This window comes from Trachinotus anak, unplaced genomic scaffold (genome assembly GCF_046630095.1).
Source record: "Trachinotus anak isolate AG129_WGS33_773 ecotype Australia unplaced genomic scaffold, CSIRO_AGI_Tana_v1 ptg000021l, whole genome shotgun sequence".
Classification (NCBI taxonomy): Eukaryota; Metazoa; Chordata; class Actinopteri; order Carangiformes; family Carangidae; genus Trachinotus; species Trachinotus anak.
Genome location: NW_027273872.1, coordinates 9,307,364 through 9,334,164, shown reverse-complemented (window position 1 = coordinate 9,334,164; position 26,801 = coordinate 9,307,364). Strand labels below are relative to the sequence as shown.

The window sequence follows — 26,801 nt, the reverse complement described above, 5'->3', positions numbered from 1 at the left end:
TGTTATGCTTTTCTTTGTTATACATGATGGAAAATGGAAGTGTCTTGATTTTGGGCTGCCTTTCGAACAATACATTGGGGGCATTTTTTGCGCTCTCATGACATTTTATAGACCTAACTATTTATAGATAAAAGAAAATGTAACGGTAGATTACCGGTAGTTGATTTGTGGGTACTAAACATCAAAATGGCATTTGTGTTATCATTAGTATCATTATTAACTTCTGATTCTCTCTTGGCATGTCTTCCAGGCCCAAATGCTCAGCTCCTCTACAAAATTGCCTCTGGCGCTCCCCAGGATCACTTTGTCATCACCAAGGAAGGAGTCCTCCAAACCAAGAAGTCCTTGGACAGAGAAACACAATCCTTCTACAACCTGGTAATCACAGTCAATGACCTGGCTCCACCTCCCATGACCCGCTTCACCAGCACCGCTCAGGTGTCCATCATCCTCCTGGACGTCAACGACTGCCCGCCGACCTTCACCTCCCAGAAGATGACTTATATCCAGGAGAACACACCTGTGGACACAGTGGTGTTCACAGCACATGCCACGGATGCCGACAGTGGGCCCAACAGCTATGTCGAGTACTCCCTCAGAGGACCCTATGGTAACAAGTTCCGCATTGGTACAGTTGATGGAGACGTCAGGTTAGTTGGGGAACTCGACCGAGAGGAGCTCTCCAACTACACCCTCACAGTCGTGGCAACAGATAAAGGAGAACCCCCTCTGTCTTCAACCATGGATGTCACTATGATGGTTCTGGATGTCAACGACAACACGCCAAGCTTCTCACAAAACATCTATGACATTGAGATTGAGGAGAACACCTTGACTGGGACTGATGTCATCCAGGTGTTTGCCAGCGACGCCGACGAGGGCACCAACGGGCAGATCCGATTTTCTATCTCGGGAGGTAACACAAACACTGACTTCAGGATTGATTCAGTCACTGGGGTGATTTCAGTGGCCAAGCAGCTGGACCGTGAAGCACGATCTTCCTATTCACTCGTGGTCCAGGCTGCAGACCGTGGCAGCAGCCCCAGGGTGGACCGCGCTACCGTCAACATCGTGTTGCTGGACGTCAACGACTGCTCACCTGTGTTTGAGCTCTCTCCTTACACCGTCAATGTTCAGGAGAACCTGGAGAGTCTACCTAAAAACATTCTGCAGGTCGGTGTGTTTGTTTTTTCTTTTGCCAAAATGTTCATTTAAATCTAAGCAGGCTAGGATGTCATTAACATTCACAGACAGGACCTTCCTGAGTGAAAGAGGGCAGTGTTTTGAATGACAGTCCTAAGATCTTAAACAGACTAATACCTTAACCAAATTTGTTGTACTACCAACTTAATAAGTGCAGGTATGTGAGCGGTAACAGCACACTAAACCACTTAGCATGGTGGTCTTATTTTTCTAAATGCCATAACAAATACCTGACCGAAATGATAAAGAAATGATATATGACTGCAATTTGCTCTAGACAATTAGGGCTTTATAAGGTTTCACCGAAATATGAAACTCAACTAAATTGCATGACGAGGCAATTAAGATTCTAACCACCCTGATGACTAAATGAGCCATACACAGTTTTAAAAAATGGAAGGCGAGGACTGATTTCCAGTGACGGAGCAATTCCATTTTCTTTTGCTTGTGTACCTTCCGAGGAAATGAGAGAACAGTTAAGTGGCGGGAAAGGGTCCAGACGTGGTGGGTTTCGCCACACAAGAGCTCACATCTGTGCACTAACCTGGCTGTGCCTGTCTGCGGCACGCACGGCAGGGAAGGGCTAGGGAGCCCACAATGCATTTGGGCACAGCAGTGAGTGCTTTAGTAGTTTAGTGCTGCAGTATCAGACTAGCTGTTAGTTTCATACTCTGAATACTGAGTGAATGAGCAGCCTCAAGGCCAGAGGATGCATTTGTGACTTTCTGGTTTTCTTTTTTGTGGATTCCCCTGGGAAAGTCTGATTAGACAGAGTGAATAAGTAATGATCTTCCTTCCCTCAACAATTACCTTCATGGTGCCGCTGAGCACCATGATGGTAATTAACCTGCTCCAGTGGAAAGAGTAAGTGAGGATGGTGGGTATACTGTGATTCTCCCAGCCAGGCTTAAATTTGTGTGGTTGTGTGAATTGAGCAACATGTTTTTGCAAGGCAAAAAGAAAACAGCCAGGATTAAATGAAAAAGCAGCTATTGTTAGCTAATCCATTTGGTCAGCACACTGAAATGTCAAGTAAAGTTTAATTATAAACCTCAAAAAACAGGTTTGTCTCCAGTGATGGAAGTACGTTAATCCAAGACCTGTACTTAAACACAGTTGCAAGGTACTTGGATAGATTCAACTTTTCATTTGTAAGAAGAAGTGTTGTGTCACCTTTCATTACTGTTTCCACTGGATAGTTATATTTACTTTACAGAATGAGATTTTACATACAAAACATATGATCAAGAACTAGAATATGACCCATTGTTGAAGATTTAACGACATTAACAGTTTGCAAAGTTGAAATTTGTCCCACCTTAAAAAGCATTAGTAATACTAGTAATAATAATAATAATATAATATATGATGATAATACATGAAAAGTGGCCATTTTATAGTAGCATTTTTAGTTTTGATCTTTTAATGAATTAGATGCACAGCATATGATATCTTCCATCCTCAGACCCCAATTTCAGATGAGAATAAACTTGCCACATTACAACAATACCACTTTGTTCCAAGTAAAAGTTCTACATTTAAAACTTTAATTGATAATAAGTTAAAATGTATTAACTAATAAAACATAATGTAAGTATCATCAGCTTTAAAGTACTGACTCTTTATGGAGGGAAAATGGATTCCCTCTGTGTTACATTCCTATTTATTATACTACTGGTAATTGCTGATTTGATGATGTATCTGGCTGCAGGAGAGCTCATTTGACCAATTGGTTTAATTTACTGTATAATAGTGGGTTATATTTTCTATGAGGTTACAGGTTTTTTTAATCTTTTTTCTGCAAAGTAACTAAAGGCCAATTATTTCTTTGTTTTTCAGGTTGTTGCCAGAGATGATGACCAAGGTGCCAACAGTCAGCTCAGCTACATGCTAAGTGGTGGAAATGACGAGGGTGCGTTCAGCCTGTCGTCCAGTGGCCAGCTGAGCCTGACCCAGACTCTGGACCGCGAGGCTCAAGGGAAATACGTCCTGCTGATTACAGCCACTGACTCAGGTACGAGGGCGGCTGGTAAAGTCTTTAAATGTTTGATGGTTTTTAAGTAAAAGATGATTTTGTTCTGGCATCGCCGTATCACATTTCAGTTGTTTATGTCTGAACTCATACCACATTCAACTTATCATCCCTGATCTGGTGAGGACTCAGCGCCATGTCATGTGTCCTTACATGGGCATTGTTGAATTTTAGCAAAGCCAGAAAGATATTTTGTAATCAGCCTTCAAAACTGAGCTGAAAAAGAATATTTTCATAAACTAACAGCAATGTCAACAAACAGCATTTTGATTTCGCAGCGTGCACACTGCTCTTTTTGTGTGGCACAATAACCTAAACATTCAGGAGTTTTTAGCTTGCAAAACAGTGGGTGTTTTTTGACCTATTCCCCAGCAGTCCTTTCAGCGGGTCCGATTGAATAGCATCCTCTGTTTATTTGGATACGGCGGTAGAGCTTGTTATAGCCAGATAAAAGGTTAACTTGTTATTGCATAGAGGCCAGTTAATGTGCAGTTAAAGGAGTACATGCGTATCCCCGTTGTAGCCAAATCACATGGTATCCCAGCTAAGTATATGTTTCCTCGAGCTGCCCTGGCACAGCCGTCATGGTCTGAGGGCGGTTCTGTGTCATTCCTGGACTGACCATGTGACCGTTCATAACGCTGTGTATTTTTGACTGTGCACAAGCTTTGGTGAGAATTGGGACAATGTTGCATGAAAAGATGTTACTTCTACATACTTCTACATAAACACAAAAAAAAAAACTTGAGTTTTAAATCTTTGACATAGCGTTGGAATAATTTTCATTTTTTGTGGGAGGGATGGTTTCAGTTTGAGTAGCATTCCCATGAAAGGATATTAATCAAAAACAGTGCTACAGCATCAAATTTTCATATGATGAAAGTTTTTTAACAGCATATTTTGTTAAGGTTTTCTTGCTTCACATACTGTTTAGAGGCCTGTGCCACATGGACAAAGTTGCCCAACAAGCGAACATACTAATTAGGATTCGATCCCTTTTTGTGCACTTCAGAAGGACTCCATATTTAGAGCCCTGACAACAATTCCAAAATATTTTGACAGGACATTTCAGTACAATGTTGGTGAGAGGCAGAAAGAGGGATTTGGGGTAGAATATCAAAATATCAAAAACCCCATAATCATAGTACAGGCCAAATTACCCAGCAGCATTTTCTCACATTTTTGAGGCCTCGGCTGAGACAGTGGGGGGAAATGATTCTCCCAGGCGCTATCTGGCAGGAAACAGTTGAAGGTGGATTGGTGCAGACATGTCTCCGAGTCTGCTGTCTACCATGACCCATTCTCAACCGCAGACATTCATCTTAACATGTTGAAGTCTGCCTTTATCTTCCCATGCTGCCCTATTTGACTAGTTCTATTCCAAAACACCATGTAACAGAGAGAGAGACTAAAAACTCTTTAGTCTGTAAAAGTGTTAGTCTTCCAGCCAAAGACTTAAAAATACAAAAAGAATATGTTGATTGTGATGTTTGGTGTTTATGCAAAAGCCGGGGCGGAGTCCTGCAGCAGCCACTGTGCCCACATAACACTTCATCATGACCACAAGAGATAATTTTGTGTTTTAACACAAGTGCAACATGACTTTTGATCACACAGATGTGCTCTGACTCCTCAGCTTCTTTTTTTTTTCACTTATTCCATAAATGGATCATTGACTGACTTCCACATTTTGAGGGCAGTCCTGTGTGCCTGTGTGTAGCGCTACAGCAGCCCGTGCTCCTGGGACATTTTCAGTATTTTCAGTGAAGGTAAACTCATTAATCGTGGCCTGAGCGGAGCTTCAGGAGCCTCTTTGTGGTGCAGACTGAAATCTGTCATGAAATGGATGGAAACAAAAGAGCTCACCGGGTGCTGGTTCTCGTAATGGGTTCTGGCTTGGATGAACGGCACAACTGGCAAACTTCTGCCATTATTTGAAAATCTGAGCACAGCCTTCTTAAAATCCATACAAGCTGCATAAAGGTGTTTTACAAGGCATCTTGTTGAGAGGAAACTTGAAGATCAGACCTGGGATATTTCTGTTTCTCTCTCTCTCTTTCTCTCTTTCTCTCTCGTTTATGGAAAGTTGTTTGCAGCATTTCTGAGTAAATCAGTTGTGCAGATAGAGGCAGATATTTGGGGTTCTGCAGGGTCCCTGGTTGATCTTACTCTTCAGCCAACATCTGGATCAGCTGCAGGCAAATCAGATTTTTAAGCCACTGCTTAGCAACATACAAGTTATGCCTGCTTGGAAGAATGTAAAACAATGAGATCTCCAACAGAGTCGCACAGTAAAATACTATTGCCAAACCATGCTGCTGGAATGGCTTTAAGTAGGCATCCGTGGTTGTTGAAAACATACTTTCATGCACGTTGCAGCTGGTCAGTTGTGGGTTCATGCAGCTGATTCGCCTTTTAAAAAGGACCAAAACGTTTGTTAGCATTCTTTCTGTGCTCCAAACAAGTCTCTTCTCATCAGTATAACTTATAACCGTAACAACTTTATCTGAAGACACTGGGTCCACCTTTTTCCATTTAAAATAATGTAGCCAGAAGCCCTTTTTAATACTGGTGTCCTCATGTGGAACAGTCTATTCCAGTTGGGATTTTTAGGTGTGCACTTATGTGCAGTCAACAGTTAGATCAGTTAGATGTATTTAAAGCTGTATTTATGTATATTAATCTCTAGGTTAGTTTACACTGAGGTAATTTTTGATATAGGTTCTTTGTCTCTCTTTGACATTCTTGATGTTGGAAGAAATTATCTCACTTTGACCTCCCCCTTTTTGTAAATCCTTAAATAACTTAAATTAAGTGAAAGTATTCAAACTGATGAGATATATAGATTAAATTGTGATGTGTGTGAGGTTGTATGTATGCACATGCTTCTTCTTTACGCTTGATGTCTGTGCATTAAAGTTCCCATATTTTAGACGTTTCCAGTTTTTTCTATTTTTGAAGTGTTGATATCCATAAGAAGATATATTTGTGGCTTTAAGAACCAAAAACCATCTCAGTGTAGTTTTACATCTCCTCTCTCAGGCTTCTTTCTGGAGCTTTTTGTTGTGACATCACAAAGTTACAGAAGTCCTGATGGCTCGTTTTAAGGCTGAATACAGGCTGTGTGCATTTGTCTGTGGGCTGAGCACTTTGATACATTCACAGTATTAATCTAGAACCTAGACCTGCTTTATAATCAAAACAGACATGGAAATCTGACTTTATACAACATGGGACCTTTAATGCACACACACATTTTCTTTTTTTCTGTGTTTGTACATGTGTATTTGTGCGTGTTTGCATTTTTTGTTTGTGTAATCATGTGTTCTGCCTCTGAGTTTGTGCGAGTCTGCATGTGGTGGTGAGAGCATCCTCGAGGCGCATTGACATGCACCACGTTTGGTCACATTTATTAAAGAGGAGGCACAGTAAATCCCTTGGCCCATGTCTATTAAGGTCGCATAGAAATCCCATGTCTTTCACATCCCTCCAGCACATTGCTCCATAGTGCCACGTTGTTTGTATATGGCCTTTTGGCTGGTGGGTGAGGGGAAGTATTGGATGAGGGGAAGTATTGGGGGGGGGGTAAACGACCGCTTAGCAGATAAAGAATTTTAATGACCATTCCTATTTAAAAGCAGGATCTTTTATTCTCTTAAAAGGCTCCCATGAATCTGGTGTGTAAACCCTTCAGTCTTATTTTAGCTGAATAATGTTCTGTCAATCTCCAGTCTGTCATCTGGTTTTGAACAAGAACAAATAAAATTCAGCCTGAGCATATATCTACCCACCTCTGTCCTGTAGAGCAAATTAAGTCCTGTATGAACACTGATAACACGGTGTTAAAATGCTGCTAGATCACTGTCCAGTGCTTGCCACAATAAATCTTTAATGGGGTCCATTTCTGAAGGTTTAAGCCAGTCTGCAGTCTGGTGGCAACACAGGACTTAGCCAAATAAAATATCAGGTTCCTCAAATGAACTTTAACAGAGCAGTAACATTCTGGATCAGCTCTTAAAAAACGCTGCAGTAACAATGTGGTCTTGCAGAGTTTTTTCCTATGGCCTGTTTTCTCTTTTCCACTCCCTGGTACACCCTTTAACAATTGCTGGATCTGAATGTTTGTGTAAATAGCTTTGGTAAGTAATGGGGGGTTTAAAAAAGGTGGTGTGGGTTAGATGATTAGAGCTTCAGAACTGGCAAAATCCAGGTTTTAATGATGTTTATTCGCTCCGTTCCTCTTAGGACCCTGGTTAGCACAGCATGTTCTCACAAAGCTAATTTTATCAGAACTAGTTGTAGCTGTTCCTAACTCGAGTGTGTGAAGTATGCATGCGCTCACTCTTAAACACTTTCCCAAAGTCATATTTAGAATTATATGACCCATGTATGAACATTATAGACTAGTGTTATGAGCGGGTTACACTGCTAGTGTGTGTTTTCCACCTCTCACGCCGGTTATGATCCGTTGATGTTGCTCTGTCACCATAAAATAGAAAACAGTCACTGACTGGTCAACAGATGCACTGCTAAATAGGGATTTCTAAATATTCAACAATACTGCAAATAAAAGCACTATTGTAATAAAAACACAAGAGGCAAGTCACTTCATTAAATTTCACCACAGGCTCTAAAGTTTGAGGAGCAAAAAAAAAAAAAACAAACTGTACTTTTTGTCTGTCAATATGCTTTCCTTGGTTGCCTGCAAACCGCCAAACCCTATCCCTAACATATGGGGAAGAAATTATGCAAAAGCGTTCAGATGTAGCACTCCATAAATAACTTCGCAAGCTGTATAACATTTTAGGTCTAATTTGACGAATGCCTCTGAGATTGCTGTATTATTAGAAATATTCTCCCCACTTTTACACTGGGTAGCAGATTGAAGTGTTCTGCTGAGATATCCCTTTCACTCTCTTGCTTGTTAACTGTGAGAAAACCTCTGTTTACTCTGTTATGTTTGGCAAACCGTGCAGTGGGACAGCTCGCACCATACACTCGGCTCCACCGAGACCATTCATGGGTGCCGGACGGGGTTGCATTAAAAGAAGCTTTGTCGCAAAGCAACAGGTTCTCAGAGGCAGAAAAATGTCAATTTTGCCTAGATGGCAGGCCAATCTCCCCCCCTCCCTCCTTCTTAGTAATGATGTTTTATTTACGCTGTCTCTTAAGAGCACAATCTCGTTGCAGTCCATAAACCGTAATTAACCGTTTAGCCTTAAGCTTCGGGCTACAGATGGGCTGTCTCATAAATTTACACATTCATCCGTCTTCCCTAAGTCAATCTGTCCTCCACTTCCTGGTTTAATGAACCCAGTTGTTTGGACGTCCTGGCTTTATCCTTCCTGTGTGCAGCTCAACTCTTTTCTGTTTTTTTCATAAAACATCAGTCAATCATATATTGAAGAGAGAGATTATCTCTTGTGCCAGCAGAGACACTCAAACCTGCTTCTTAGCGCGGCTTAGACTGAGCAACTCGCAGCCTTTCCCAGGAGGTGGGGTGCTGCTGTTTCCTTCAAATCAGGCCCCCTGCGAGGCTCTCACAGCAAGCATGCGCCCTCGTAGCAGCTGCAGCGCTCAGAAAACAGATAGCTTAATCGTCATTAACACATGTATTTGAACCCCCTCCGGTTCAGGAAGTATGGCCACAGCACCTTCCTGGAGGTTAATGTGATTTGTCCAGTGGTAATGTACACTAATAAGGTGCTTAGACCCTGCCATATGTTTATGCTAGACAATGCTTTCTGGGTTGAGAGGCTTACAGAGAAAACTGTCTGTGGATCTTTAGGAGGGAAGAGGAGGCAGCAGATGGTCAGCTGGTCTAGTTTAGTCTCAGGGTCCTGAAAGCTTGTTATTTTGGATGCCAACGCTTTTGGGGTTATTCTGGGTTCTCTCATTTTCTCCAAAACATGATCCACACTGAAACAAAGCACTTAGATCTGAGCTCAGATGCAGCGATGAAATATTAGCAGACAGAATTGAATGTCACTCGCAACCGCAAGTTTAACAACCGCTTTATGTTCTTTGGGATTATTGTGAAATATCAAACAGAGAGCTCTGTTTTGGTTGTCTCTGCCCCAACTGTGCATTCCCCAGATCTAAAGGGACTGTGCTGTGTTTAATTAAATGGTAATGGTGTTTCAATATTCAATTAAAGCAGGGAGGAATCCTCACGCGGCTCAGGCGCTTCGAGCTCTGCCGAAGCTCGAGTTGCTTTGTGTGAAACGAGGTACGACTGACGCCAGCATCTTTCTGCTTCATCCCATCATGGAACGGCTGCTCATAGGATAAAAACAGTTATCTGATTCTGAATACCATCAGCCTGATGTCTTCCCATGGAGAAAGCCGTCAGTCTCGGAGACAGGGTTATCACCGGGACTTAGCTTAGACTTACTCTTTATGGTATCCATACCACTTCAGAGCTTTGTGACTCCAGTGCAGCTCTCTGGGGTAAAAACCACCTCATGGAAACACGGTACCACAAGGGCCACTATTTTCTTTACTGATTGAGGGAGCATGCTCCTCTGGACCCAAACCCCATTTCCTTGTGTGCAATTATAACCAAGATGAATTTGGATACACACATCGGAGAGCAAGCGATGAGTGGCATTTGCTTCCAAAACAATTTTTCTAACCACAGCAGAATTGCTGTTGTAAAAGGACAAAGTTTATCTTGAGTTTTAAACAGTGGTGTTGATAACTTCTCGATGTGGGGTAAATACCAATGATGTGAAGCTGTAATCCCCAGGAGAGTTAGTGTCAGGCCATGGCGGTTTGCTTTCCTAACTGACCTAAGATTAACCCCTGAAATAAGATTATGCCTGTGGCACAAACTTCAGACAGAGGTGAGGTAGTGCCTTGATTGCCTTATCTGTTTTGGCCAACAAGTCATCTACAAATTACAGCTCTTTAGGCATAATGGCAATAAGAATGCAAACATTTTTAGTTTCTCAGTTTCTTCTCTGAGGAACATGCACGAGCCGTGGCTCGAGTATGTTTTGGGATCTTATTCATTTCATTGTGATGGACATGTACCTGCATGGCTGCTTTTCACTGAGACTAATGACATTAAGGCTGTGCCATTAAAAATGTCATTGGATACAAGATGAAAACAGGGATTTAAAAAACCGGCTGCGGTTGTGTGCAAGCCTATAAAAAAAAGTGTAAAATTTACAGAACTAGCGCAGGAAGAAAAAGAATAAAGGGTCTGGGGGCAGGATTTGCCGATGGAAAAAATACTTTGCTAACCGCATTGCATGGCAGCCGTCGGTAGGCAGCTGACTTCCTGCAGCAAGTTTCCACCAGCTCTCTTTCCATGGCAAAATGATGTCATTTGTCGTATAGTGGTGCGCCAGATTGTGCTCTGCCAGATTTAGACATAACCCCCACCCCCACCCCCTCCGCCCTCCTCTTCCTCGACTCGAGCCACAGTGCACAAGGTGACACCCGCCTCGGCTGCAGTCGTCTAAATCATTGACCCTGACACTCTTCCCTTGGCTTTGCCAGATTCCAGCAAAGACTGTTTGGAGAAGATGCTGGCATTTCTCAGCACTCTTGGAGAGCATTCCTCTCCTGTTGAGTCACTCCCTCCAAAAAAAAAAAAATAGGAGGAGAGGAGGTTATTTTTTACATAAAAAGTGCCTTGGGATTGTTTTTCTTACTGTTACAGGTTTGGTATTCAGAGGGAATTTAAGAATCGGAAACAGACGACGTACTCAGCTGTGACGCTGACCCCGTTATTTAGCAGCCGCCATTGAATCATCTTAAGAATGTCTCACCCTAACCATAGCCATTTGAAACAACTGTCATTTACATACATTTGCATACCTCAGAAGATATAGTGTTCCTTGATGACTAAATCTGTCAGCCCACGCGATGTAACAAGATAGATCTGGACTATTTACACATTGAACAGCAGGTTTTTTGGCGGGGCGAAGGGGGGCGGGGGACGGACAGCTGCCAGGAGTTATATGATATCAGAAAACCCCAGGAGTCTAAGAAGGCACGGCACGCCCCGAGACTGCACAGAGGCGCACGCATGATGCTGTGAGAGGCGATACGCCAGAAAAGATGTGAGAAATGCTTCGATTGAGTGCACGCCTGTGGACGAAGGCAGGGTCAGCACAGGTTCAGAGTCACACAGTCCCACAGTCTTTGAGCACAGTTTAGGTCTTCAGTAAAGGGGACGGGTGGGTAGTCTGTGCTCTGCGCTTACTAAGGATTAGCTGGGGTAATGGTGTCCTGTGCCTCAGTTTGGTGACAGAGGCATTGCAGGCCGCACAAATGGTGGCGGAGGAGGCTGTTCGTCCTCCCAAGGCAGTAAACAGGTTGTGACATCACATCCTGTCCAAAAGTGAAACGCCTGTAAGGAGGGCAGTGGGTGATCCACACACACACACACACATACACACACACACACACACACACACACACACACACACACACACACACACACACACTGGACTAGCCTTTTAGCGTGGCCTGCTTCCGCTGTTAGTGGGGAAACAATGCTATTGAAAAGCAACAGCCACGCTCACTGTGTAACAGAAGGCACTCTGAGTTCAGAAAGATACAGCAGCTGGCTTCATATTCAAAAAACAAATGTGTTCTTGATTCACTCACTCGCCTGTTTGGAGCTAGTGTCTCCTGTAGACAAAGCCACTTAGCTCTCAGAGCCACTTATCAGCCCAGCACAGAACATCTTTGATCAACAACAGTCTTAGAGAGCTGCTGCTTGTCAAACAAACTTTGCCTGGCAGCAGTGGCTCTACGCCCGCTAATTTAAAGTGATACAGACACCTTGCTGACTTGGATGGCTCCTCAATTAAGAGGATCAGCAGAAGAAGAGGAGGAGCTGCCCTAATCTGTCGCCATGACAACCACCTGTCAATTCAGCCACTTGAACGTGTGACACCACAGACTTGGGCGTGGGCAGATTAGACAGCCACAATCATGTATGATTTTGATTAAGTAATCCTACTGACTACATTTGTTTGGGCTCTTAGCCACATGTTGTCGCCCTTTGATTACATAATAGCTCTGTGATGACACAGTATAGACTCCATGCTACCTAAATTGCATACCACAATTTACATATTCTGCTTGGATTGTGTTTCTTCTGCTGTTAGTTCTTTGCATTTGACACCAAACCTGTACTTGGAAGTTCCAGTATGAATCGCCAATGATTTTACAGTATTTTGTTTATAAGCAGTTTTCTTTTAATCCCAAATATTTGTAAAGGTGGAAATGCATATTCACTTCAAAATGCAACATTGTCTATATTTGGTTATAAACACAGGATTTTTGAAAAAAAAAGAATAAATAAAAAAAAAAAGGTCTTAGCTAGAACTGCAGAGGACATGACTCATTTTGGTAATGAGTCACTAAAGATTGTTGTATGGTTTCTCAACCTCTTTCAGGGATAAAAAATTGTTTACTGTTACCTCTGTTTGTATCATTTATTTTGCTTCTGGAATTCAGCTGTGTTTATCCTGAACGCGCATGTTAGCCACTTCTGTTCTGACCAGAAAACTTGGACATATGACAAGCTTAAGGTTGGACGTCTGTTTATTATCATAAAGCTGGGCAGTGAAGTGATGTTACAGTAAACACCCTCAAAACTCATTTTGTGAGGAATCCCCTGCCCTCCTAAAAGAGGCTGCGGTGGTCTCCAAACCCCACAATAATGTTCAAATTTGTTGATCTTCGTAAGGAAAGTCTCTCTCTCCTCACTGCCCATGGGGAGGTCACAGTTTAGCATCAGCGGTTTTAACAGCAGCTGCGGAGCTTGTAGGGGATTTCATGTCTTGCTCGAGGGCACTTCAGTAGGTGGGATGCTGTTTGAGGGGGGGTTAAATCCTGTTTCTCACCATGCTGGCACATGTGTGAAAAGTATTAATCTATATACCTGTATACCTGAGTACTTTTTAGCACCAAGGTTTCTATAATTATTTACACTGCAACATATAATTTTAATGATTTCTTGGCCCATCAGTGTCCATCAAGGGTTATTGTTTGTCTACATACACATGTACAGTAAATGAGACACTGCTTCTACAACTGTCATTAGCTTCCTGTCTTTGTCCCTTACAAATAATACATATAAACTGCACTACCCTTTGATTGGATATTTCCTGATTTAAATTCTAATTCTGCACATTTTAGTAATTCTTATTCAGAGTACAGCTGTTCAGACAATAGTTTACATTTGAGAAGTTTGCTTTTGTTAACGGCCCCATTTTTTACACTTTTACAGTGTTTCATTTGAAGATGCTCTGTTGTGACATCACAAAGTTAAGGAAGTCCTAACGGCTCGTTTTAAGTCACAGTTTCTGAATACAGGTTGTGTGCATTTCTCTGTGGACTGAGAAATAAAAAACATGGACCTCTCACTCTATACAATATGGAACATTTAAATGGTTTTGTAGGAAAATAATGTACCAAAAAAGCTGTACTGGTCCCGGCACAGTAACTGTAAGTCTCATATGTCCTTGATCCTTTTCGTCCTTTACAGTCTTGTAGTGATATATAGTATGATAAAGAGGAGTCATTTTATCAGAGCTGCTCATGTATCATCTCAGGAGACTACACTGGGGGAAAGATCATTCATCTGACTTTCAAATGAGAATAATTGGCACCAAATATAATGAGCATATTGTTCTGATTTTCTCCCATTTATAAGATAATCCTTGCTGGCTGAGCAACAGAGCTGCAACGTCCCTGAAGCTTTCTCTTTCTGACCCCTCCACCCCTCAACACCCTCTTCTCTTAGATTCTTTATGTTTTGATTTAGAGCAGCTCCGCATTAAGAGAGAATTCTGGTGGCCACCATCCAAATGTTTTTTATTATCTTTTATTAATCCAGGCCCCCCGTGGTACAAGAGTTCAAGCATCTAATGTTTTGAACAGCTGAGTACACAGGCGCAGGAGACACAAGCTCAGGATTGTGTATGTTTTTGTTTTGGTGTATTATAGCTGACATGTTCACATAGATTCCTGAGGAGAGCTGCAGGAGGGAACGACTGCATGTTAGAGGTGGGGAAGAGTCTCAATCCTCAGGTGCTCTCTGTCCTTATAAACAAATGCAAATCAATAAGAGCTCAAAATACCTTCAGGCCTTTAAAAGATGTCCCTAGATCCCTATTGTGACTTTAAGTAATGAGGCTGAATGAGGCGTGTTTATGTTTGGAATATAGATCCGCCAGTTCAGTGTGCCATTTAAGGAAGGATTATAAAGGGCAGCTCAAGCAAGGCAGATGTCTGATATTCTTCTTTCTCTTCAGGTTTTTCTGCATTGCGGCATGTTTTCATCTGCTATTGATTTAAATCCATCCCCCCGGGGGGGCCTCAGTGAGTCCCGTTTCGTCACCCACCCTGGAAGAAAAAAATGAAATGGTTAGATTTTTGCTGAAAATAGAACTCCTCTCTCACTCAGATTCCACAGACTAGCTGCACCTTAAAATAGATACCTCTTCTGTGGAGATTAAATCTGTGTGTGTCCAAGACCCCAGGAAGGACGCCTGAAAGATTTGGTTTCAGAGACATTGAGCTCTTTTGATGTGTTCTGCGCTGATGCGTGTTGATGTGGCAGCACGGCCGATGGAAACCCAAACCGGTGGCCAGAGACATTTGCTACAGTTAAATGCAGCAGGGATATTGTGACTGAACCTTTGCAGCAGTATGAATTGGTTCAGTGTGGACCTCGCTGCAAATGACACGTCATGTACAATAAGTCGCCATGTGTCTCAATAGTGCTCACGTGTCACTGTCCCCCCTTTACCAGCTTTTAGTGGCACAGAAAGGAATCTCTAAATTTTCCATGTTCAGGTCTGTCATGTGAATGGAAAGTGTAATGAATCACTTCTGTCCTGGCGACTGAGGAAATTTCTCCTTCACTTCTTTTTAGCGTGATCCCTGTAGGAAAAAGTAAACTGCCATTGTCACAAGTAGTTACTTTTTTCTTTTCCTTTTCCTCCCTCCATCTCTCAGGCTCTCCGTCTCTGAGCGGAACAGGAACGGTGACGGTTCTGGTGGATGACGTGAACGATAACGTCCCCATTTTCACCTCCTCCACCTTCCACACTACCATCATGGAGGACGCCCCGACGGGGACAGACGTGCTGCTAGTCAACAGCTCGGATGCAGATGTGGGCATCAATGGAGTCATAAGGTAGAGACGAGGCCTTTGTACTGCTGTGATTCATTTATTTTATTTCTAGGGAAAGCCTTTTTGTATCCCACTTGTGAGAACCAATGGCTTCAGAGGGTTTTTCTTTTTAAAACATTTGATCCTCATAAAAGACGTGATTCATTTCTTAAAATTTCTGTTTATTGTATCTTTCTTTTGACCTAGTTGTGTGGGGTTTTTTGTATATACATATATTTTCTTGTGGAGGGGCTTTTTTGTGCTTTAATTACAGAGTTGAGACAGAGATGTGGCGACACACAACAAATGTCCTTGTTTGCATGTTTGAAGAACTTTGCTGCACTTTCAACCCAACTTATATATCAGCTATCAAACATAGGTTTGACTATGATCTCTGACTTTTCAAGTTGCAAATGTGGCAGGAAAAGTGTTTGCAAGGGACTAGTTTTATTGGGGTTGGGAGGGGGGGGGGTTATTATTGTGTCCAATGACAGTAGGAAGACAGCAGTAACAACCAATAACAAATTACAGAAATTACCTCATAGATTGATTCATTTTTTCCAGGGACTCCTGTAGGAAACAGAAGTTAATATAAAGGTCACATATTTTACACTTGTATAGTGTTTTATTTCAAGTGTTGATATCCATAAGAAGATATAATTATGGTTTTAAGTACCAAAAACCATCTCATTCTCAATGTTTTAGTTTGCTTTGATTACCCGCAGTGAAAATACCCTTTCAGGAATGCACAGGACCGGGTTTTGGCTTGCCTTGCGGCTTCAGTGAAACCTCATCACCAGCTTTGTGAAATTCCAGGCCGATGACAGGAGTTTAGGTGGAGAGTGTAGAGCTGTAGTCAACACCCGAAGTCATTGTTTGGGTTGCTATTCTCAAGCTGGATGACAAAGCTTTTTCACACTCGCAGCCCCCTCCCCTCCATGGGGGAGCTTGTAAGAGCTTCTGGCCGGTCTCTCTCAAGCCGGACGCTGACTCAAGTGCAACCCCTCCTCTTTCCTCAGTAACCCCACCGGGTACACGTTGGGGGGTACAGCAGCGCGCTCCAATTTCCCAAAACACAATAATGAGGATGTTAATTGTCTATGACAGTACGAGTTGTGCCCATCAGGGTTCCCATCAGTTTGAGGCCTTTAATGGAGACCAGAACCAGGTTACCTTCAGTTGTTAGTTTTGATTCTCACAGCCCATTAAATGTACGTCCTAATCTGAGACTTGTCTCTGGACTGTGTTCAGCCCTCATGCATCTGCGGATAGTTTATGTTTATGATGAGGTCCAAACACTCTTCCAAAAGCTCTGCATCCAAACTGCATTCACACGTTGTTCTGTAATTTGTTCGTCCCATCTCTGGAGCGGGATGCTTTTTCAAGAAGCCTTTTCAAAATATGCACTGGTGTGTACATTTATGTGTCAGTTTACATTTATGTCTGGTCCTGCTGGAGACTTGTGAGATACAGGGTGAAACATGATATTTGTTTGAAAGCCAAAGACTGTGGCCCCTCAGTCCTGATGAGTTTTATGTTGTGTGATGTTATGTATGTATGTGTTTTATGTTTAGTTTATTTGTATTGTATGTGATATATAGTTTTATAAGTTTTTCTTTTTTTTCTCTTACAAGTAGCAGTACTTTCATAATAATGTGAACCAAACTGAGTATGATAAATCAAAAAAAAGGACAGTGGAGTTCTCCAGCTTCAGCAGTGAAAGCAGTCTGAACCACAGGGGCTCCCTGTGAGCAGTGAACTGGAAAACAGTGGCTGCATTTAATACAATATGAAGCTGGATGCCTCAATCAGTTAACTGACTGATTTGATGTCATGCCAGTACAATATGGTGACCATTATTGAGCATATTTCTGCAGGTTTGTGTATTAGATCTGTTTCTATGGAGCTTGAAACAGTGCCCTCTATAGACCACACTGTGACAGTACTGAACAAGAGCCTTCAGTCAGTGACAGGACAGCAAACAATATGTAGAAACTGTTGCACAGGAATGACTCATGCATCACATGACAGCCAGTATTTACATTAGAAATAGCAGGAATGCAGGAACTGAAGTAACTTAAATAGCCACTGAGTATAGGTAACAAGGAGAATTTGATGGAGTAAAACACATGTTTTAGTGTCTTTTCACAATTTAAAACTACTTGAAAAACAAGAAACACATAAATATATGCGAGTGCAGTAAAAATCCATTTAAAAGGCCTATAAATTATGTTTTTTAGTGTTTCTTTTTCTATAAGCACTTCTAATGCACTTCTGCTTAGAGTTGGTTTCACTCACACAAACTGCAATTCACATCGGAAAACATACTGATTTGCAGTTTTGGAATTTAGTGTTCCTGAATGTCAGCTCATGGTTTGGAATATTCATTAGAAATAACTTCACAAGACAGAGTTACTAGCACCATAGATAACCCAACAAAAATTGTCATCTGAGTAAACTCATTACCTTATTCATGAAACTTCACCTTATTCATTACATTTCACAAAGTATCGAAGTTCTCACTGTAGCTTGCCCTTTTCTTTTCTCTCCTGCAGCTACAGCCTGACTGGAGGGCACGGCCAGTTCTCTATCAACCCTGCTACAGGACAGATTATTACCAGCTCCCTGCTGGACCGTGAAGACAGGGCTAATTACCAGCTGCTGGTTGTGGCAACCGATGGAGGGCAGCCCGAGGGCTTGTCCAGCTCTGCCACTGTGTCTGTGACGGTGGCAGACATCAATGATAACCCTCCACGCTTCCACCACCACCCCTACGTAACCCACATCCCAGCCTCTACTGCAGCAGGTTAGTACATGCTTTAAAAAGGCGCTGCAAAATGTCATGGTTTGCACCTGTTCTCAGTGTTACTTCACTGTGCTCCTATACACTAATTAAAATGTCAGTGTTGGGCTAAGCCTCTGCTTAATTTGACCATGTAGGTGCCCTTCTTTGATTAAGTAGGAGACATTAGTTTTACTTTAGTTTTCAACACATGGAAGTTTTTCTTTTCTGACAAAATAAAGCATGGCTACACAAAATGTGATTAATAACTGGGGCCTAGCACTTGTCTGCATAAGTATGTTTATGTGTAAGATTAAATCGTGATAGTGGCTTTTATTAACTGCAGTAAAAACAAATTTATCCTCATTCGTGCCCTCAGGGTCCTTGGTCTTTGCTGTCACTGTCACTGACGAGGACTCGGGTTCCAACGCCCAGCTGCACTACTCCCTGATGGGGCGCAACTCTGAGAAATTCAAGATTGACCCTGTCAGAGGTGCCATTACTGCCAACGAGAGGCTGACTGGAAGCTCAGAAGTTACCCTTACAGTCCGGGTAAAAGACGGCGGCACTAATCCAAAAACGGATACGACCACTGTGACTGTTCGTTTTGTTACTGGGGGAAACTTCCCTGTCATCAAGGTGAAGGAGCACGTATTCACATTCCCTGAGAGCCAGCCAACAAACCACGTTGTTACCACGGTTACCGGGTCTTCTATGAGGGGTGGACCACTGTCATATTACATCGCCAGCGGCAACCTGGACAATGCTTTTCATATTGACCAGCTGTCAGGTGAGCTGTCAATTAGACACTCACTGGATTATGAACACATTCAGAAGTATGTTCTTTGGATTGAGGCCAGAGATCAGGGCTTCCCACCTTATTCCTCTTATGACAAAGTGGAAATAACTGTGCTGGACGTGAATGATAATCACCCAGTGTTTGATAAGGATCCTTTCCATGCTGAAATACTGGAGAACCTTTCACCTCAGCGGGTACTGATGGTCTCTGCAGTTGATCTGGACAGTGGGCCTAATGGACAGCTGGAATACGCTATCATCGACGGCAACAAGGAGAACAGTTTCAGCATCAATCGGGCAACTGGTGAAATACGAACCACCAGACCACTGGACCGAGAGAAGGTGGCTCAATACACCTTGAAAGTCAAAGCCACTGACCGGGGGTTGCCACCCAAGAACACAGTAGTCAAAGTGCTAATAAATGTACTGGATGTAAATGACAATGCCCCCAGGTTTTCCAAAATCTTTAGTGCTACAGTGGCTGAAAATGCCCCAGTGGGTTACACTGTCACCAGAGTCACAACCACAGATGAGGACGCTGGTTCAAATGCCATTAGCCGATATTCAATTACAGATACAAGCCTTCCATTCAATATTAATCCAAACACAGGAGACATAACAATAAGTAGGCCACTCAACAGAGAAGACACTGATCATTACATTGTCAAGGTGTCCGCCCATGACTCTGGTTGGACAGTAAGCACAGATGTCACCATATTCATAACGGATATTAACGATAATGCCCCCAGATTCAGTCGTCCCTCTTACTATCTGGACTACCCTGAGCTCACAGAGGTGGGCTCCCTGGTGACACAGGTGTCTGCTACGGATCCCGACGAGGGTTTCAATGGCAAAATTTTCTATTTCATTCGGTCCCAGTCAGAGTATTTCAGAATTAATGCCAGCTCTGGAGAGATATTTGTGAAGCAGCAGTTAAAATATCAGAATTCGACAGGTGCTAGTAGTATAAATATAAACCGCCACAGCTTCATTGTGACAGCCTCAGATCGTGCAGTCAAGCCTTTGATGAGTGAGACAACAGTAATTGTAAACATTGTAGACAGTAATGACAATCCTCCTGAGTTTGATTCGCCTGATTATTTTACACCTGTCACCAAAAGTGTCAAGGTTGGCACCAGACTGATTAGGGTCATAGCGCAAGACAAAAAAGACTTTGGCCTTAATTCTGAGGTTGAGTACTTAATAACAGGTGGAAACAGCTCTAGTAAATTCAAGCTAGATAAAACAAGTGGATGGATTACTGTTGCCTCCTCTCTTACATCTGATATGAAAAAAATATTCCTCATTGACATCACAGCAAGTGACAGAGGAAATCCTCCATTGTCGGCACGAACGTCAGTGCGAATCGCAGTCACGGAGGAAAACCATCACACACCTGAGTTCTCACAAAGCCAAATCTCAGCCACTGTACCTGAAAGCCTTGCTGTGGGAACAGCAATAAGGACTCTGTCTGCCAGAGATAAAGATAAAGAAATGAATGGCCTTATTACTTACAACATTACATCAGGCAACGACAAGGGTCTGTTTGTACTTAATAGTAAAACTGGAGTGTTATCCCTAGCTCACCCTCTGGACTTTGAAGAGAAGCAACAACATGAGCTTCGAGTGTCAGCCACTGATGGAGGTTGGATTGCAAAAACAAGCTATGTGTCCGTCATAGTACATGTAACTGATGTGAACGACAACCCTCCTGTGTTTGATCCTGATGAGTACTTCCCCATTGTGCAGGAGAACGTTCCCAGTGGCACCACTGTGGTCAAAATGAATGCTACAGACCGCGATTCGGGAGCTAACGCAGTCATGGCTTATGTGATACAGTCATCAGACAGCGACCTCTTTGTTATTGACCCAAACACGGGCACCATCACCACCCAGGGCTTCTTGGATTACGAGGCTAAGCAGGTCTACCATTTAACAGTAAAGGCCTTCAATGTCCCAGACGAGGAGCGCTGCAGCTTCGCCAATGTCAACATTCAGCTTAAGGGAGCCAATGAATACGTACCCCGCTTTGTCTCCAAACAGTACTACTTTGAAATCTCTGAAGCTGCTCCAAAAGGCACAGTGGTCGGGGAAGTGTTCGCCAGTGATCGAGACCAAGGAGACGACGGAGTGGTTTACTACCTAATTTTCGGGAAGAGCAGAAAGAAAGGCTTTGGCATCAACAAGAAAACGGGCCAGATTTATGTCACAGGTACTCTAGACCGTGAGAAAGAGGAAAAGATTTCACTGAAGGTGCTGGCCAAGAACGCAGGAAGCATCCGTGGAGCAGACATTGACGAAGTGTTTGTGAATATCACAATTCTGGATGCCAATGACCCCCCTGTTTTTACTCAAGAACTGTATGATGTGCAGGTTAGTGAAGGTCTCTCACCAGGTGGTCTGGTAACCTTTGTTAGTGCTGAGGACTCCGACTCTGTTCCAAGCTGGAGCAGATTTTCTTACTCCATTGCTCCTGAGTTTGATAAGAATGTTTTTACTATCAACCCGAAAACTGGCCAAGTGTCTGTGGCTGCAAAGCTGGACAGAGAAACAACTCCTGTGTATAATCTAACTGTTCTAGCTGTGGATACTGGCACACCTCCTGCAACCGGAAGTGCCACCGTGATTGTGAATCTGGAAGATATCAATGATAACGGCCCAAGTTTGACAACCGCTTATGCTGAGGTAATGGAGAACCAGAGAGCTGGCACTGCAGTTACAACACTAACAGCATCTGACCCAGACTTACCACCCAACCAAGGCCCTTTCTTATACAGCCTGCTCAGTTCTGGATCTGCCAACAGCTACTTCAGCCTTAGTCCAGCCGGAGTGTTAACTACAAGTCGAGAGATCGACAGAGAACAGATCAGCGACTTTTACCTTTCTGTTGTGATCAAGGACTCTGGTGTGCCTCAAATGTCTTCCACAGGAACAATCCACGTAAAAATAAATGATCAGAATGACAACCCTTCAGAGCCAAGGTCCATGGAAATCTATGTCCACTACTTTGGGAACATGTTTCCCGGAGGTTCTCTGGGTGATGTCAAACCTCAAGACCCTGACATTCAGGATAGGTTCCACTGCTCCCTTATTCCTCCATCATCCAATCTGTTTAGTATCCCAACTGGAACGTGCAACCTCAACTCTAAAGCCCGCTCAACAGATGGAACGTTTGAACTAACCATTCGTAGCAGTGATGGCGTCCATGGTTCAGTCAGCAATACAGCCAGAGTCCTCTTCATGGGCTTCACTAATGCCACAGTGGACAACAGCATACTCATCCGACTCAACTCTCAAGGAGTCAGAAACTTCCTTACAAACCACTACCTCAGCTTCTTACGCATTGCCAACTCTCAGCTCGCAGGACTGGGCACAGGGGTGCTGCTTTATGGGGCATTTGAGCTCAACAATCAGACCTTTCTGATGGCAGCTGTGAAACGGGGCCATGGACAATATGTTAACCCCAGTGGCGTGGCCACATTCTTCCAGAGTATCAAAGACATTTTATATAGACAGAGCGGGGTGCAAATAGATGCAGTGGACCATGATCCATGCACACATAACCCGTGCCAGAATGGGGGCAGCTGCAAGAGGCGTCTCAGTGTCGGGCCTGATATGAAGACAGAAGAAAGTGTCCCAGTGATCCTTGTTTCCAACCACCCCCTGCAGCCCTACGCCTGCAGCTGTAGGCCAGGATACACAGGGGCTCTGTGTGAGACAGACATCGACGAGTGCCAGCCATCGCCCTGCCACAATGGCGGCACCTGCCACAATTTGGTGGGAGGTTTCTCTTGCACCTGCCCTGAAGGTTTCACCGGGATGGCCTGTGAGAGAGATATCAACGAATGCCTTTCCAATCCCTGCAAGAACGGAGCGCTGTGCCAGAACTTCCCTGGTGGCTTCAACTGCCTATGCAAATCTGGTTTTGCAGGTACTACACACGCAGGAGTCACATTTTATGTCTGACTGCACAGTCACTTATGTTAGGCCTAGAAAAAAAATGCATGGGGACACACACACACATACTGACATAATAATGTACTCACAGACACAGCTTTAGGTCCAAGGAAAATATTTGCTTCTGAATGTTTCCAGGAGGTGGTGTAGCCATAGCATACAAGCATGGATGCCAGAAACAGTTTTCGGATTACTAGTTGGGGGGTATCAGCTGTGATGCATTATCAGCCTGCCATGTTTGCTTTAATAAAAAGGATGATGTGAAGCTGACCCCACTCAGGACTTGAGTGTAGACTCCATACACAGTTCACCAGTATCGCATTTCTTTGTGTGCCTTCATGTGCATGCAGTTATGACCACACACAGATACATTTCTAATCCAACTGTATACAGAAGGATTTCTTAATCAAGGATTTCTCATTTGGCTCTGTTTTGAGTTGTATGACAAATGAGCAGCTTTATAAAAGCTCCAGTCAGGCCTTTTAGTTTGGAAATGTAATTAATACACTGCATTATTACCCTTGATAAAAGGGGAGTGGATTTTAAGTGGAATTACTTAGAACAGTCATTTAAACCCTGCATGTTGTCCAGCTGCCGACTGCAGCATCTGAAAGACATTTTCAAAGCGGGCCGTAGCAGGCGATTTGCCTCAAGTCAAGTCATTACTGTCCCTTTTTATTATGACGATAAAAAATGACCACAAATCTTTAGGTTTCATCAAGATGAATGACCCTGCTGAAGAAATGCACCTATTGACTTACAGTAGTTTGCATGCCCTCAGGGTGAACTCTCAACTTCCTGTTTTCCCCGCCTGGTTTTTGGCGGTGGAATCTATCTCCATTAAGCAACTTGTCTCAGGATTTACAGCCTGAAATATATTTGTTCATTGTCAGGCTTTTTGCATTGCACCAATCATTTATTGTCTTTCCCCAGTCTATTATTTTATCATGATCACATTCCTTATCATGCTGTATCATGACTCAGATGTTCACCTTACATATGTAATGACAATTCATTTACATTGCACCTGTTTGTCTATTTACACTGCAAAAAAAAAAATAAATAAATAAACAGCCTTATCCAAACATAATTAGATTTTGCAATGGGTTTGTAAATCTGATTATTCTTAGTGGGAAGAATCTGCCAATTGAGTGAGGTCATTTTTTTTTCCTATGAAAGTTTCAAGATGCTGTTTTGGCTCAAATGATGTCATATTTTGACAAGTGATCCAAAATATCATCACTTATTTCAAGGAATTTAAAAAAATAAGAAAAACTGCACTAAAACAGGTGAAATTGCACCTTAAAATTATATTGTTATAATATATATATATATATATATATATATATATATATATATATATATTATGTTTAATGGTTGTTTGATAAAATAAAATAAAACTGACTACTGACTACAAGGTTAAAGGATTTGTTCTAGCCCAGATTTTTTTTTTTTTTTTGCAGTGTGTTTCTCAGCTGTGAGGTGATGAAAGGCCTGCATGACTTGGCCTGTGGGGAAAGTGAACTGTGTTCCCCTCAGGGTTTTCCTGTGTTGTCTGCCACCCCATCCATTTTAATTTGTGTTGTTCTGTGAACCCAGGCAAAACGTGTGATTCCATCATCAATCACTGTGAATGTAACCCATGTTTTAATGGCGGGTCCTGTCAGAATCGGGTGGATGGATATTACTGTCATTGTCCTTTTGGTAAGTAATAGTAGGAAACTTTTCAGGGTATTAGTGAGCTCTGGTAAATTGAAAAGCAAGATGAGCAATTTCAGATGTGAAACCTCCCTAAGGAAAAAAAAGTTATTCCATGATTTCTTAAGCAAACGTTGACACTGTCATTTCATTTTGTGTCTCCATTCTTTGTGCTTCGTGTTGCTGCTGTCTTTAATTAGCCTGCTAAAACTTTTGATGCAAGATTATTATCTGGCAGCATTAACAAAGCAGCGATATCTGCAATACAGAATATATAATATTGCTCAGTAAAGATTCCATTTTATCTTCAGATATTTTTATCACCGTGAATCATTCATTGGCTTCCTCTCTGATTCTTCCCTCGGTCTGTTTTTGTCCTCAGGGGTTTTCGGCAAACACTGTGAACTGAACAGCTATGGCTTTGAGGAGCTGTCCTACATGGAGTTTCCGTCTCTTGATCCCAACAATAACTACATATACATTAAGTTTGCTACCCTTAAGAACAATGCACTACTCATGTACAACCACGATAACCAGACCGGAGACAAGGCGGAGTTCCTGGCCCTGGAGATCTTCGAGGGACGGATGCGCTTCTCCTTCAACCTGGGAAGTGGAACTTATAAACTCATGACCATGATAAAAGTTGCAGATGGGCAGTTCCACACAGTCATCGCCCGGAGAGCTGGGATGGTAAGGAGGCCAATTTATATGGTACAAATTAGCTCACATGCTAAATGTTTTTCATCATGCATTCTCATAAAACTTTTAATTGAATGACTTTGTAATTCTTATGGGTCTAGTAGCAAAAAAACTGAGGAAAATCTGAGAAATGCCACATGGTATGGAGTTAACAGTGCACTGCACATTCAACAGCATTTATGTCTCGGGCTTTTACACCAAAAAACTGCATCCAAATTTGGCTGTATATTCTTTTTTGCACCATCAGATGATAATTAAACTCCCCCAAAACCATGGGTAGCTCAGCTTGATGGTTTTCATGGTTTGTAATTATATTTTATTGCCCGTTGTGATTTACAATTCGTGGATCCAAAATGGCCCAGAAAGTTGGATTTCTGTCTCCTATGCTCTGAATGAGAGGCGTCTCCATGCCAGCAATGCAGTGGCAAGGAAAGAGGGGAAAAAAACCCAACCAGGCCCTGTCAAACCTTCTATAATGTAGCTCTCCTGCTGGACTTAAAATCTGTCATTTCTCACCGTGTGCTGGGAGTTTCATAGGAAGCTGGTAAAATCGTTAAATTGTCAGTTTTGAGATGGTGCAGAGTGACGGGATGGAAAGGAATACAGCACACGTTGAGAGCCATGATTCTGTCTGCGTACATAGTGCCCCGTGAATGTTGTGAGGAGGTGGTCGTGTTCGGGCTTTTGAAGAATCGTGCCTGAAGTGTCGACTCCCTCAGGCGGCGTAAAAGTGAACCCGTTCACTATGTTTGCGAAAGGTGCTGTGGGTCATTTCGGTGGTCAGAGTTGAGTTCTGCTCTCAGTTCCTGCGCCTGAATCCTGAGCCAATGTCAAAAGCAGAGAGAAACCACAGACACAGTCATGCACTGCTCTGTCGTGAGAGATCCAAGTAAACGGAGGGAACAGAGAGTTCTCAGACACTGTAACAATCACAGTCTGAATCGCTTAAAGTGTTGACGCGTTTTGGCTTGTGGCCTTCATCAGGGTCATCACAGAACACATCACAAGTAACATTTAAATAGAATAAGTATGAGACAGAAAAAAAATGGTGGGAATGCTCAATAGAGGACATGGGTGCCACCATGTTTAGGTGCCACCATTCTTAGTCTGGAGAAGTTCACCTTCACCACCTACAAAAAGGACCATGTCCCAAAATGTGTCCATTTGATGTGGCAAAAACTACATCATACACATACAAACTACAAACAAACAAACATACAAACCACATCATAAATATACATAAATATCCAAACCACTGGAAATTCAGATAATTGAGCTATGTAATACTATAAAAACTATAAAGACTATAAAAGATCAACTTTTCAGAAACAAGTCTGAAAAAGCAGATGTCTTTAAACTTGGACGAATAAAAATAAGACTACCTGCATGGCCTGATACCTCTAGGGGTGAGTAGAGGAATAACAACTGCTATTTCGGTGAAATGACACATTAATAAGAATTAGTGTGACCATGTAACTGACCGTGTA

General features: G+C 42.6%; 1 protein-coding gene across 1 annotated transcript in view; it reads left to right on the top strand.

Moving 5' to 3' along the window:
- The window catches only part of fat4 (FAT atypical cadherin 4), a 106,634-nt gene that overhangs the window by 65,483 nt on the left and 14,350 nt on the right, over positions 1-26,801 (top strand). Inside the window, exons 5-11 of the mRNA XM_071457393.1 lie at positions 251-1,173; positions 3,043-3,217; positions 15,224-15,404; positions 17,936-18,186; positions 18,542-22,891; positions 24,517-24,621; positions 24,998-25,305. Coding sequence (XP_071313494.1) covers positions 251-1,173; positions 3,043-3,217; positions 15,224-15,404; positions 17,936-18,186; positions 18,542-22,891; positions 24,517-24,621; positions 24,998-25,305 — 6,293 coding nt within the window. The remainder of the gene's footprint in view (positions 1-250; positions 1,174-3,042; positions 3,218-15,223; positions 15,405-17,935; positions 18,187-18,541; positions 22,892-24,516; positions 24,622-24,997; positions 25,306-26,801) is intronic.